This window comes from Mesitornis unicolor, unplaced genomic scaffold, assembly GCF_000695765.1.
Source record: "Mesitornis unicolor isolate BGI_N332 unplaced genomic scaffold, ASM69576v1 scaffold8838, whole genome shotgun sequence".
In the NCBI taxonomy this organism is placed as follows: domain Eukaryota; kingdom Metazoa; phylum Chordata; class Aves; order Mesitornithiformes; family Mesitornithidae; genus Mesitornis; species Mesitornis unicolor.
The window spans coordinates 12866-27314 of NW_010202497.1; the positions used below are offsets into that span (position 1 = coordinate 12866).

Genomic DNA, 14449 nt, shown 5'->3' on the forward strand with positions numbered 1-14449 from the left:
ATTATGGTTTTAAATCTGCAGTGAATTCCTGCTATTGGGCTTTGTTTGCAAAAGAAGTTGCAGTCACAAGCATCCAGGAAAGTGTAACTTCAGCACTATCAAAGCTCAAATCTCACTGAATTCTTTATTTTCCTTTTGGTAAAGGTATTCTAAAAATAACTTGCATCCTAGCATTAAACAGTTTGCAGCTTTATTTTTTTTAGTTGTAGAAAAGCACAAGAGGATGATGGACAGGCTTCAGTGTGACACCAAGTGACATAGATACAATAATCCTTAAATATCTGATGTCTACTCACTAACTGGACCAACCTTCTCGTCATTAGAAATCCAGTAGTAGATAGCCAGGTTTCTATACTCAAAGAGCAGCACCTCAGAGTTGGTCAGGGCCAGGCAGTTGTGGTTTTTCTGCTGCTCCTGAAGACCAGCTCACAGCCAAAGTTTCAGCCATTTTTTCTGGGAATTGTCCCTGCCCCAGCTGATAATGTTAAGTGAGCCATTCTTGGTCAGTAAAATTTCAGTATCTGGCAGGTATTTACCCCACCCCCCACACACGAGGACAGAGCTCAAAGGAAGAGGTTAGATGATTTATATAAAACCAAAAGGATGGGAATATTGTCCTTGCAAGCCTTGTAAAGCCTCCAGCAATGTTGGAATCTGACCTAGTCTTTCACAGGGTTTGGAGCAAACATTTCTCCCTACTTGTGTTCTAGCATCACAAATTTCACAGCCACCCCCACCAATGTATCTTACAGCCATCTTTGTATATTGCCTTCAGAGAAACTTAGGACCAGTAAAAGGCCCACAGAGAAACAATTTGCTAGGAAGAATGTGATGGATGACATTTGTGTATTTGACAGTTTTCAAAAGAAAAATCACGTTAGATGGAAAAACACAAGTTGTCATTTCACACCAAGAAAACTGAAGTTTCTGAACCTAAAGTTCATTGGTTCTCATGCAGGGCACCAAGTTGTTACAAGAAACAGTTTGGTAAGAGTAAAGAGACTACAGGTGAATATTAATCACGAATTAAGAACTTCAGTGAGATCTTTGGCCATAATTTAGCAAAACTGGAAAAAGGTCCTAGCCAGAAAGATTTGAAAAATACACATAACTTCTAGGCAGATACTTCTCAGCAGTGACTCCAATCTCTCATACTGAAGTTTATGACCTTTCATGTATGAACATACACGCACATCCAAATTATTGTACAGCTATTTATGGATCACCAATCTTTTGAGACACATCTAGTCTTGTTGTCATACTTATGTAAAGAACATGTCTACATCAACCTGTCAGTCATACCATTAAACAGCAAAGGTGCAATCCCATAAATAACGTGTCCCAACACTAACTTGAGGTAGTTTTTGTTGGCTGGTCCAGAAGTGCTGCCCAGCAAAGATGTCCTTCTGACAGAGAACACAAAAGGCTGACAGTTTCCCTAACTGCTGCTCATCAACAGGTACAACTAATTAACTGCGTACAAAGTATAGCATGCCATCTCTCTTCAAGGTATTTTACTGAAAGGTCTACACCAACATTCAGGCGAGCTTGTTGTTCTGCCCCACTCTAACCGCCCCATTCTAACGAAGTGACAGTGTCTGGTCCACAAAACGACCACTTGAAAAAAATTCCAACCCAACAATAGTCTTAAGAAAATCTTTCTTCCCCATTCTTAATTTCATATCATTCCCAGAAGCACCTACAATAACCATGTGTGTGGAAGTGTTACTGAAGAGGAGTACTTATGATCAGTCTTAATGCAGCATGAGTTAGTAACAGTAACTTTGCTTTTTTTGTTGCTGCTGTTTCTTTTTACTAACATTTTCTCTTAGATGGGTTACAATTCCAGAAGCAGAACTTACACATGCACAGGACAGTGCAAGCTAACTGACACTTTCTTATCTGAATTCTTCTTTTATTAAAAACTCATGGTAACATATAAGAGCACCTAGAAGCCACATCTTCCAGGAGACCAGACTCAATTTCAAAATTAAAGCTCTTGGCAAGAAAAAAAAAATCCAGAAGATTATTTGGGTAATTCAAGCCTGCCTACAGGGACTTTTAGCTGTCAGGAAAAAAAAAATAATCCAGTCACCTGCATTCTTAAGATCATGGCAATACAAAGATTAAGTTTTTAAGGCTGTAACATCCTGGAGTGGAGAAATAGAGGTTCCCCTTCTTTTATTATGCAAGTACAGCTTTCCAAATGTTAATCCAGACCCTTAATCACACAATAAAGGGGAAATTTACCCTAGTCAGGAGACGACATCAAAAATTATCCAGCAGATTTTGGGTTGCCTGTAATATCTGAAGCCTTAAACTCCAGAAGAGAACAAGGTCGGAGCATCCGACTAGCAAGCCTGTAAAATACCGAAGTGTTCCACATGAACAGTTTCCCACAACTTTTAAGTTTTATGAAATGCAAACTTCATACCTGAAACCACCTCAATTTAAACAAAGTAGGTACAAAAGCAGGACACCGGCAAAAATACTTGTCTGGCCAATAATCAGTCTGAGACAGGCACTATTATCAGAAACAGATTATGTACGTACTAATTACATCATGAAGCGCCCACAACCTTGATGTAGGTTAAACAGCTGCTCCTGGATTTACTCAACATCCCAGAATAGAAGCATGTGGAGAGTGAAAGTGATTTTTAGTTTCTGATAAAGTTAAAAATATTACAAACTTTTAGCTTTTATTGAAAATTAAATATATTAGCAAAAGCAAGATTTAAGAAATATTTTACAAATGATTTACATACAAGAAAGCCAGTATCGGACATGTTCACAAATATGCAAACCTTTACAAAAAGTACCTACTGGCAGCATGATGCTAACCTTGCCACTGCAGTGTGCTCTACTATTGATATAAGGCATAGACCTCACATTTGCACCAACTTAAAAAGTTCAAATAAACTTTAAGCTTTTAAATCCTGGATGCACAATCCCCAGTACACACACATACGCACACTCTTAAGATTTCTTCTTCTAAGCTCTACAGACTAAGTGTGTGCTCTGGAAGAACAGCCAGCCTGAAAAAAAACCAGTAGAAATCTAACTGGTACTAGCATTTAGTTTTCAGTTTCCTCTTTAACATGTACAGGCTTAGGTATGTAAACCATATTCACAGTTTAAGTATTTTTAGACAGAAGTACCTTTTTTTTTGCATTTGTTCCTTAAAATTGGCTCTCAGTTCAGCATACAGTTCATAATGTCACCTGTTTTGCGATGCATACATTTACAAGATAACTTAAAAATCTGTGCCATATTCATGGTCAAAATAATTCAACAAGAGTAGTAATATCCAACAGTGACATTCAATACTATATTTCAAATATTTGTGCAAACAGCAAAAGAACAGTTTTATGAGGCAAATTTATTTGCAAAACTTTTAAGACCTCCTCAATGTTGTAAACTTGGACTGTCAGCCTTAAGTCCTGCACTTCCCACAGCTTTAAAAAGTCAGTGGCTAAAATTATCAAGTCTCAAAAATGTTCTCTTCCACATAGTGCAAATTGGAACGTAGGTAACGTGAAAAACATATCTAGCTGGATTGACTCTGTGCAATCATCAGTGGTCTTCCCTCATAGTTGAAGAAAGTGTGCACTCAAAGAACCACATGGTTCAGGAAGTCAGGAGTGTGGGGAGGAGAGAGAAAAAACAGTTCCATTACACTTCTCAAACCAGTGCTAGATGTGCAAAGGCAGCAAAAATTCCAGCTGCTACTACAACCAGAACAGAGCAACTCTTCAGGAAGACCCAGGCGGTTAGTCACTTGGACTGGTCTCTAGAAAAATATGTAAGTATATGTTGGATTTTTATCAGACGGTCCTTTAAAGACATCATGGAGAGAACCGAGAGCTGGTATCTGGGGTCTACTGGGAGAACAGCTAGAAGCCACCAACACCAAGCAGGACCATTGGGCATTGCCTAAAAATAAAAGAAGTTGGTTACAATGTAGTACAGTTGACTAAAACAAAGACATCAAAAGACAAAGTTGTCAATGACAAATACTAGTTTCAAATTTGATTATTTACTAGAGAATTTCAGATCCAAGAGATCAGAAAAGTTCTGAATGGATCTCTTCTAAGCTCTGCCCAACTGACAAGTCAAATGAAGCACACCTAACCTAGGTCTGAAAAAGCAATTATTTTTTAGACAACAAAGGAAGCTCATAGCTTCCTTGAGAAAACATAGCTAAGTATAGGACAGTCACCTACCAACAAGCCCTCCTGATAAAAACTGAATCTATTACCTGTCATTCTATTCTTGAGGCCTGAATATTCTTGAGAGCCTAATGTTTTCATTACAATTGTCTTTGTTATATTTGAAGGACTCCTCTGTCACCTTCCAATCCCACTTTTCATTACCTTCTAGACAGAACAGGACTATTTAATCAGTTTCTTCTGAGTAGATAAAACATACTATGTAACTTTTTCCCGTACACCAGGCCTTAGCTGTCATGCCCAGAACTGGTCAGAGAAGATTAATTACACCAATTACACACTTGCAAAAATATTACTGGTAGTGGTACATGCCAGGATGACATCTCCTCCCTTTCATCTGCACCACACATTGGACACATTTGTGTTCTATTATAAATCTCAGGTACATACAGTATTGCTGCCCTGCTAGTTATCCTGGTTTTGCACACTTAATCCGCTTCCCTAGGATGCTGCTTTAAATCTGATTGGGCTTTTTATTTATTTTTCAATTAAATGGTTCTAAAATCACTTCTGAATTCATGCACTGGTCTACACAGCATCTACAGTCCCCTCAGATCAGTTAATATAGTCTCATAAAAGTATGTAGCAGATGGGTGAAGGACAGGCTCTCATAAGATCCTACTTCGTATATAATTCCACTTTGAAAGCCAAACTTTACATATTTTCATGGTTTTTTTACATGTCTTTTCTCCAGCCACCCACTCTCTTAGGATCTCACATACCTTCATTAATTGTTTATAACAACCATTAAAATAGATTGCTGTAGCTAGTTTCTTAAGCGACATTTGTCAAATCCTAACAGCTGTGGCTGTTTATGGCACTAGCAGGAAAATGTTGTGATTACCTCCTTGCCAAAGGTTACTGCCTGCATGCGTCACAGGGAGGAATTTACAGGGGTTTTTCTCAATTTGAATTCTAACAGCTTTACACAAACCAACAGCTTAAAATGCTATTGGAACCTAAAAACCTTCTCAGTTTTATCTCCACAGCAGCATCATCAGCCTTCCCAGCAAAAACTGTGAGACAGAGACAGAATTGCCTCTTGTTGCTCATCATAAGAGAAACACAATGCAAGCCTCATTGCCTTCAAAGTTTGGAAAAGAGTATTTTTTTTTTCTTTAAGTGTTTAGCAGTTTTTATCAGGGTCTTTATTTTTAGAAATAAGCACCTAATAATTGATATTAAATGATGTCTCACCTGTATATTTTCCTCCCTGTCAGGCATTGGCCCGAAGTGCTGAAGAATCTGAGTGCGAAATTTGTTTCTTAAGTTTTGGAACCAACTGCAGGCCTGATTGTAAACAAAATTGTGAAGTTCTCTCAGTTTCTTTAGTTCTTCTTCATCAGCAACCTACAGGAAGAATGTTATGAAAAATATCCTTAGAGATAAAGAAAGAATTATTAAGGTGTTTAAGCTATAATCAAAAAACATATCATTTCAACTACATTTACATATATTTATTGCATTCTCCTAAACCTTGACTGCTAATGACTAAAAAGTAAAGAAGTCCTACAGTATTTTAAAAAGTTGCACCTTCAAACTATTGTTCAGACAAAAAGCATAGTATTTATTGTGTTATAATAATAAAAAGATTAAGCTAGCACCCATTTCTACCATGTACTGGCACTGAATCTTCTGGTGGTCTGGATCTTGAAATATTAATATTATTCAGTACTTAGACAACATTCTGGATACCTTAACATCTTCCAAATATTCAATGTCTGCAGTACAATAACCATCTTTCATTCCTCTCCGTAAAACTCTAAATCTCTTTCCACCAACTGTATCAACAACCGATCGTCCATCAGGTAGAAAATGAACGTTTCTGATTTGCAGCATGCATCCATAATCTGCAAAACTAGAAAAGAGACCTTGTCAGTAATGCAATTACACACTTCTGAAATTACACTTTTCATAATTAAAAAAAAAGGCAGAATAGATGAGAAGCTTAGAACTAGGAGGTAAACCTACCCATTTTGAGAATCACTTATACACATCCCAAACTGTTTAGTCCCAGTTTCCATACTTCTGCGAATCATTAGTCGGTATCTTGGCTCAAACACGTGTAGAGGGCAAGGCACAGTAGGATATGCCATAGTGCAAACAAACATTGGAACATTCTTGGTCAAGCTTTAAGAGAACATCAAAAGAAATACATGGCTTTAAAAATCTAAACACTGAACTATAGCAAGATAATACTTTTTTTTTCAGTATATTTGATATATTTGTGGTCATAAAGCACTCATTTCAAAGTTCAATAATAAGCACATTGTAATAACTTTCATAAGCAATAAAAACGCATACTGGTAACAGTGACTGAATACCTATGCACTGACTTGAATACATAAAAAGACAGTAAGTCTCACTTATCTAGTTAGTGAGTGTCTAGTTAGTAACAAAGAGCTTTGTTTTGGGGATGGGAGTGTTAGTTATTTTTTTCCTTTTTGTTTTAGTTTGAGCCATAGAGGCCATTATCCCCTCAGACTCAAAGTTTTTCTGGAACTAAAATGACGTAGCAGTAACTACACAGTAGCTAGGTCACGATTTAGCTTATTTTCAATGATGGACTCCAGATCACAAGATGCAACCTAGAGTATAATTTTTACTTTGTAATATGCCTCATCAGGCCTAGTTGAAAAACAAAATAGTTTTTCCATGCTATTTTATTAAGTATGTACAGTTGATAGTTGATACAAACAAGTTAGCATTAAAACATTACCAGGTATTTAATTTTAATACCTTTCAGACTATAAAACATAAGTATGGATTCTGTTACATAAGTTGCATGAGCTATAGTTTTAAATAGTATCCCAACATTCATATCTACAATATATGATGCTTTATATATCTGAAGAACTCTACCGGATATAAACATGATGATTACAAAAAAACCCAACAATTGATTTTCATCACATCTGTCTTTATACAGTTAATGTCTGTCCTGAGCTGCTTTGAAAGAAACTCAAGTCCCGGAGGCTCTACAGCCAACTCAAGAGCGCCAATTCCATTAACAGCAGCAAAGCTACAACTGAAGCTCCACAACAGTGCACACTGAAAGAGGAACGGAAGGCAAATGCATTTTGTAGAGGACTTAAGAGCCTCACATTGCTACTATCAAAATGTGGGTTTTTTTAATTTCCACAGTAGTTAAAAAGCCGTTAATTTTCTGAAACACACATTTAAGATGCCAAATCAGCATACTTTTATACTCCTCCTTCCATCTATAGTATACTGTTAATAATCACAAAAGTGATAAAACATTTCTAAAAAGAACTTCCGTACTAATCTCTCAAGTTTTCTAGATAAAATACAGCAAACTTACTTTGAGTGTTCGGCAGTTTCTTCAGCATGAATTCTTTTTCTCTCATGTAATTCATCAGACAAATATTTCATTATTAATTCCTCCAGCAGTTCTGTGATGCTGTATTTTCTGCTTGCAAGGTACTGTAAGCAAGTTTTAAAAACATATTAGTATCTTTTCACACATATTAACAAAAGGCGTGAGAAAATGCAGCTTTTAAAGCCATGATATATGAATGTGTCATAAATTACAATTGAAGAAATGAAAACTTACAGCTCTGAAGTTCTTACGTTTCATTACTTAACAACTAAAGTTACTCTAATATCTGAAAATGAGATGCTCTATTTTAGTTCCTAGCGTCTGACAAGTCTAGCAACTAATTTAGTTTGTATTTCTATCCTTGCCAGAGACAGAAATTATTTCCCAGGTTACACAGCCATACAAATGGGTAAAGTGTACAGAAATCATAGAGAGGTTTACCAAAGTTTACAAATGCTCGGGATTTAATTACACCAATAAAGTAAATGGTCACAGAAACACAAAACTTCTTAAGAACCTGAGGCAAGCCTAATCAACCAACCTGTATTGACAAACCATGTCTCAAGTCCTTCCTGTCTAGCAGCAACCCATAACCCAAGTTGAATCCTAGTTGTTGGGTTTAAGTGAAACAGCCTTTAAAATGATACAATATTTGTATTTGTGAGCTCTTCTGAGAAATAGTACCTCTTTCAAACTCTCCTTGCAGAGTGGACACTGAGGAGCATGGTCTAAACACCGTTCCAAGCAACCTTTGCAAAAAGTATGTCCACAAGGGGTTGTCACTGGCTCAAAGAATAGCCTGAAACAAAGTTATTACAGGTTAGACACCACAGCAAGTGTGTTTTGCCAAAAACTCAGTGATCCACTTCTTCAATTTTTAAGACTAGTTACTCTGTAACAAAGCAGAGATAATTAATCCTGTATCTCCTTATTCTCCTCTTTCCCCTACCCTGCAGTTTGCTTCCAACTTCCACCATGCCATTAATTTTTTTCCCCCGTGTGTTTTCTGATGAAACACTAAATGTCTAAACATTTATCCCAATGAACAAAGATTTTGGTCTCACTACATAGAGATTCAGAATACACAAAATTAGGTGATTCTCTGAGGAGCCAAGTTGTTTTAATAGCAGCATTACATACTAATAACATAACTATGGACAATTTAATATACACCATATGTTTTAAGTTATTTATTCTGAAAATCAAAATGCCAAATTTAATGTAAAAGGCAACTCGATTAAAATAATGCTGTATTATATAGCACTATAGCAAGTGACACATTTAAATATGCATTTAATTCCAAGGATAGAGGAAGGCTGAAAATTATTGACTAACATCAGAACTGATCACAACCTGTAACTACCTCAGTTTATACATGCAACAAATACAGGGCCAAGCATCTATAACAGATACTGGATTCAAGGAGAAAAATCGTACCTCATACATAGAGAGCACTCAAAATCTGATATATCAATCAAATCCCCTGGAATTGTTCCAAAAGCCAGAGTCATGTCCCTTTTTGTACTTTCTAAGGAAAGGCAAGACAAAATACTCCTTCAAAGAAAGGCACAACACAGTAAATACTTTAAATTTCAAAGTAAGTGACTGTTTACCTCCTTGCTTTTTGTGTTTGTTTCTTCCATCTTCACATACAACTGTATCCTGTTCTGAAAAGGAAAGCTTTCTTTTCAACAGAGCACCTTTTTCCTGGCCAGAGAGAAGTGGCTCAGAAGACACCCTCTTTAAGCCATCTTCCTTGGCGAGGTCCTTCGCTGAGTTAAGAGCATGGGCAGACTGTGCACGATTCAAGCTTCCACTGACCGGCTCCAGTACCTCTGATCCTCCTAAACTCTAAAACAGTAAAATAACTGAACTTTACTTGAACTGTAACACAAATCTAAGTATATACAATGTTAACATGCAAAGATACATAAGCCAATCTGATACCTACAGTTCGTTTATTAGTTTACTAGAGGAACTTGATAAGATAGTACTCAAATTTGCTCAGCATTAACAATTTAAAAATCTTCACCTGCTTCAAATAGAAGAAAAACTGTATTTCTCTTTATTTTGAAGTCACTAGTATCAAACTTCAGTACCTTCTAACAAGCAGTTCACTGGAATGAGGAGTCTAACACTCCAAATGAAAATACAGTATTCCCAAATCACAGTTCACTTCTGCAATTGGCTAAACTGGAAGTCAGCCAGCATTTAAGCTGGAAAGTATGACAAATAAAGATATCAGAACATCTGATGTTTGCATATCAGCCAAAGAGAAAAATGTTATCCTACCTGCTCAGGACCAAGCTGTACATTGCAGTAAGACTCAGTCACCTCAGAACCAAGTATAAAAGGTTTATTTCGAATATGTGGTGAATTCCAAGCAGATTCCTTCAGACTCTCTCCTAACTTCTCTGGTGACAGCACATCACACAATGTCTAGAAAACAAACAGCTACATGTTCATAATAATGAAAACTGATCTAGACATAGCTTTATTATAAAACTACATATCAAAAGTAAGAACTTAATATAGACGAAGTTATCCTCATAGATAGAGCTTTAAGCAGTAACTGAGAAAGAGCAGTTGAGAACAAGCAGAAACCTACATACCTATATTACTAAAAAGAAATTGTCTAGAAATCTACCACAAGTGAGCGAGCTCTTCAGAGTCAGATATTATCAATCCAATATCATGCAGCTCTTTCAGTGTAAATTTTTATTATCAAAGAATAACTGCTGTGCTTTGGGCACAAGAGAGTTCAACTTGGAATATTTAAACTGCTGTCTGCTTTCCAGTTTTCTAGAGTTTCATTTAGTACATTCAAAAGCAGATGTACTTTGAAATGTGTACTTAGAACTTGTACATTAGGACTACTTCTTCAACATAGTATGGTATATTTTGAAAGGAACCAATCTGTCACCTGAGCTTTCTCTGTATACACTGAAGATTTTTAGATGCTTGAAGTCTACCATAATGGGAGCTTTATAAAGGAATCAAGTCAGAGATAGCGATCCAGTCTCATAAATAAAATTACCCTTTCTACTTCTAGCTTGGCTGGAAGAAAGTCGTCATCAAGGGCTAAGCACTGTAGAAACAGTTGTAAGGCATCACCTACAAAGCCAGAGTCTTGCAGCACTTTTCCTTTCCAGAAGTAGACCTGAAAAACAGATACCACAAAGATATTTCTAGAGTGTGTAGAAGTGTAATATTCATCCTACAGGCATTATAACAGTTAGAATTAGAAACTTCTGCAACAAAAAGAATTTAGCTCTTCACCAAACTTCAGCTGTGCACAGTGTGGATTACCTATGCACCTTGTCTAACATCCCCTACAGTGTCTGAAGTGAGTCATGGGAAAGGCTGGTGTTCACCTCCTTCCATTTAATTTGTTTTGGCTTACACAAAGGGTTAAAAATCTGACTAGTGCTGAATTCACAAAAGGCTTTAGTGTTCCCTTTCTGTGAGCCTTTGGAGAGGAAGAAGAGGGACACACAATGCAAATTATTGCATAACCTCATACAGCATCTTACAGGATACCCTTTTTCTCCCTCTCTTTCATTGAAAGCCTTATGGTTCCAGCTTGCAGAGGAGTAACTATAAATAGAACAATCCACACAACCATACAGCCCCTATGTACATCTTACTCTATATTCTTAACACAAAATAATGCACTTTTGGAATTGCTTCCTCCAACTATATTTTAAACTTTAACACCAGACAGCAGCTTTTCTTTCCAAACAGGTTTCTTTCCAAACATACAGAAAAAGGTAGACAGCACTACAAACACCAAGAGGCTTAAAGTAGGATGCTCCCTGAATTTGCAGTAGCTGTGGAACTGCTGAATGCAATAGAGACGAAGGCAGCAGCAGTTCTCTCTCTCGCCTTGTGCAGCAAGGTCTTGCTGCTCCTGCTGTGCTCAGAGTACAGGCAGTGCTGCAATATGCAGTATTGTAGTTCTGAAGGCCGGTGGCTCCCAGCTGCCTGCACAATTTGCAAAGCTCAGTTCTCACCAAGTTTCTCTGCACTTTTCAAAGAAAAACTTTCCAAGCTAAAACAGCAATGTGTCCTCTTAATAAAAATTAACAAATAAACAAAACAAACCCAGATCCCCAGCTGTTACACATTACACTGCCATAAACTATCCCAACTCCAAGTATTTCAGTCAGTAGAAAAGGCTTCAAATGCAGGCTTAAGGTTTTTTAGCCAATACTATTGCAAAAGAATTTAATGCGTGTGTTAAATATTTTTTTACTATTTGCTAGCATTTGGAAAAGAAAACTGTGTTGTCCTATTTATATAGCAAACTGTTTTACCAATAAAACTGAAAAAATATGAGAGAAACGTTGACTTAACATAGAGCCAAGAATTCTAGTCCTGACTGGCAACAGTACTCGCTCATCTCATGTGATACTCTCAAGGAACAGATAATGCTTAAAATGCCCTGGCTTTGAGAAATACAATCAAAGCATAAGAACTTCAGGGGAGTGCAGAGTTTTAAAAGGACTATCTTGTACATAGCATAAGGGAGTTTAAAACTCAGTTACATTAACCTGTACCAAATGTACAGGCCTCAGAAATTTTGCTTTCAAGCAATTAAAGCTGGCTGCACAATTTCAGCCAACCATTCAGTCAAATAACATTAAGCTGAAGTTAAGTTTGTAAGTATTTAATAACTTTTCTAAGAGAACACATAAAAGTGTTCTTACAAAGAAATAAAAGTCAATAACAAGCAACTAAAGACAGCACAAAAGTACTTCATAATGCTTTCCAGTAAGTCAGTTCTGCTGCACTTAACCCTTCATCCTAAGACACCATCTCATGTTGCGATATGAAATAAAAACACCTGAAGTTTTTGATGAAGGCTAAATTAACATTTACAAGTAGATTTGTCAAACAACTCTAACTTGCCATATTGATCAGTAGCCTGTCTTATACAAGTAACTATTTTAAGATACCTTTTAGCAATTTGCATGCCTTACAAGATAACATTTAAGGTAGCTGACCTAGCTTCTTAGCTTGATGCAAATACAATTTAGAATTCATTAATTTCATAGATAAACAGACATATTAAAAAATGAAGAGTTCTTATTAACTTACCTCTGGCCAATTTGGCATTTTGGAGATAACAAAATTTAGATCTTCTATGGCTGTTTTGTATTCTTGGAGGCCAACATATGACTCAGCTCTGTAAATTCTTAGCATTAAGTCACTGGAATCTGAAAACAAAAATTAAGTAATATTTTTAATAATTCAGAAATTTGTCATTTTTCATTACAGATGCTTTCATAGTGATATGTCATAACCACAGTTTTTTTCATCGAATCACAGAATGTTAGGAGTTGGAAGGAACTTCAAAAGATCATCCAGTCCAACCCCCCTGCCAGAGCAGGATCACCTAGACTAGGTCACACAGGAACACATCCAGGCGTGTTTTGAATGTCTCCAGAGAAGAAGACTCCACAGCCTATCTGGGCAGCCTGCTCCAGTGCTCTGTAACCCTTACAGTAAAAAAGTTTTTCCTCATGTTCGCATGGAACCTCCTATGCTCCAGCTTGCTCCCATTGCCCCTTGTCCTGTCATTGGACATCAGAGAGAAGAGCCTGGCTCCTTCCTCCTGACACTCGCCCTTTACAAATTTATAAACATTACTGAGGTCACCCCTCAGTCTCCTCTTCTCCAAGCTAAAGAGACCCAGCTCCCTCAGCTGCTCCTCGTAAGGGAGATTTTGTACCATAGTTTTAAAATTACTGGAGTACATTTTCCCCAGCTCCAAGTGTTTGGGTAATAAAAGTGGCAGTAATTCCGGGCTCATCTCTCAAGCCAAAGATCAGATTTTGTACCCTCTAATGCACCTTGCAGCAACAAGAAAATATTTTAAAATAAGATCTAATATTGATCCTGACAAAGTATTGCCCAGTACTGCTGTGACAACAAAAACTGAGGCCTAAGTAGATTTTAGCTTTGACGTACATCCATTCAAACCCACAGAAACCTGAGAATTCAGCGCACTTGAATTAAAAAGTCTAAGTACTAGAAAGCTTACTTTCAAACATTCAAGTTTTTCTTTAAACTGTCATCTGGTTTTATAATGCCCAACTCCTTCCAACTATGGCTGAAGATACAGATGCCACTTCCACAATGGTACTCATCTGGTAAGCACCAGCAGTCGGCTTTATCACTATGTGGTCTGAAAAGACATAGCCAGGACCAGAAAGCCTTTAACACCCCTGTTGTAAGGAGCTGTACCAGTGGAACTTCTGCAATGGGAAAATATTAGCATGTGTTTGATGAACACAAGTTCTCCTGTCCAACATACAGCATTTTATGCTTTTACTAAAGCAACCTCTAAATGGGAAACACGCCCATCTCCATGCCACTAAAACTATACTTTTCATAACACAACAAACTGTAGCTGTTTCTTGGAAAATATGCCAGCACACCATTTTGTCCTTGTATTTTTTTAAAATACACCTCTCTTTTTCATTGAATGAGATTAGTCAAACATTGGTCTACTGTAAACAATACTAACATTGTTCTTTAAGTTTATTTCAACAAGATTTTCTTGGGAGGGGAACATTTCAATTCAATATTCTATCTTTGTCTATTCTAAATGTCTAGTTTAAGCTTTCATAATTTCCAACATGAGCCTGTTTTACATTTAAAAGCCAGACCAGTCAATGCTCCCATGTATTCCAACACATTGCTGTGTATTTAGATCCACAATGCTACATATGAAAAGACCGTGATGGAATAGAAAGGGTTAAGGAAATCAAAACTGACAAAAGACTTCACAGGTGAAACTAAAAAAGTGTCTTTCTGATTTGTCTTTCTTCGGAGTTGACATTCTCCCTTCAAATACAAATATTCCCAAACCTGG

The 14449-nt window shown here is 36.9% G+C and overlaps 1 protein-coding gene across 1 annotated transcript; it reads right to left on the reverse strand.

The window, feature by feature from the left end:
- Window positions 1–3299: 3299 nt before the first annotated feature.
- LONRF1 (LON peptidase N-terminal domain and ring finger 1) lies at window positions 3300–12788 on the reverse strand (the record flags this gene model as incomplete). The annotated part of the gene is made up of 11 exons (XM_010190409.1): window positions 3300–3933; window positions 5427–5579; window positions 5925–6087; window positions 6201–6359; window positions 7552–7673; window positions 8254–8368; window positions 9007–9097; window positions 9183–9420; window positions 9862–10008; window positions 10607–10729; window positions 12670–12788. Coding segments are annotated over 11 exons (1589 nt in total), but the record flags the coding sequence as incomplete, so codon positions are not given.
- Window positions 12789–14449: the final 1661 nt, after the last annotated feature.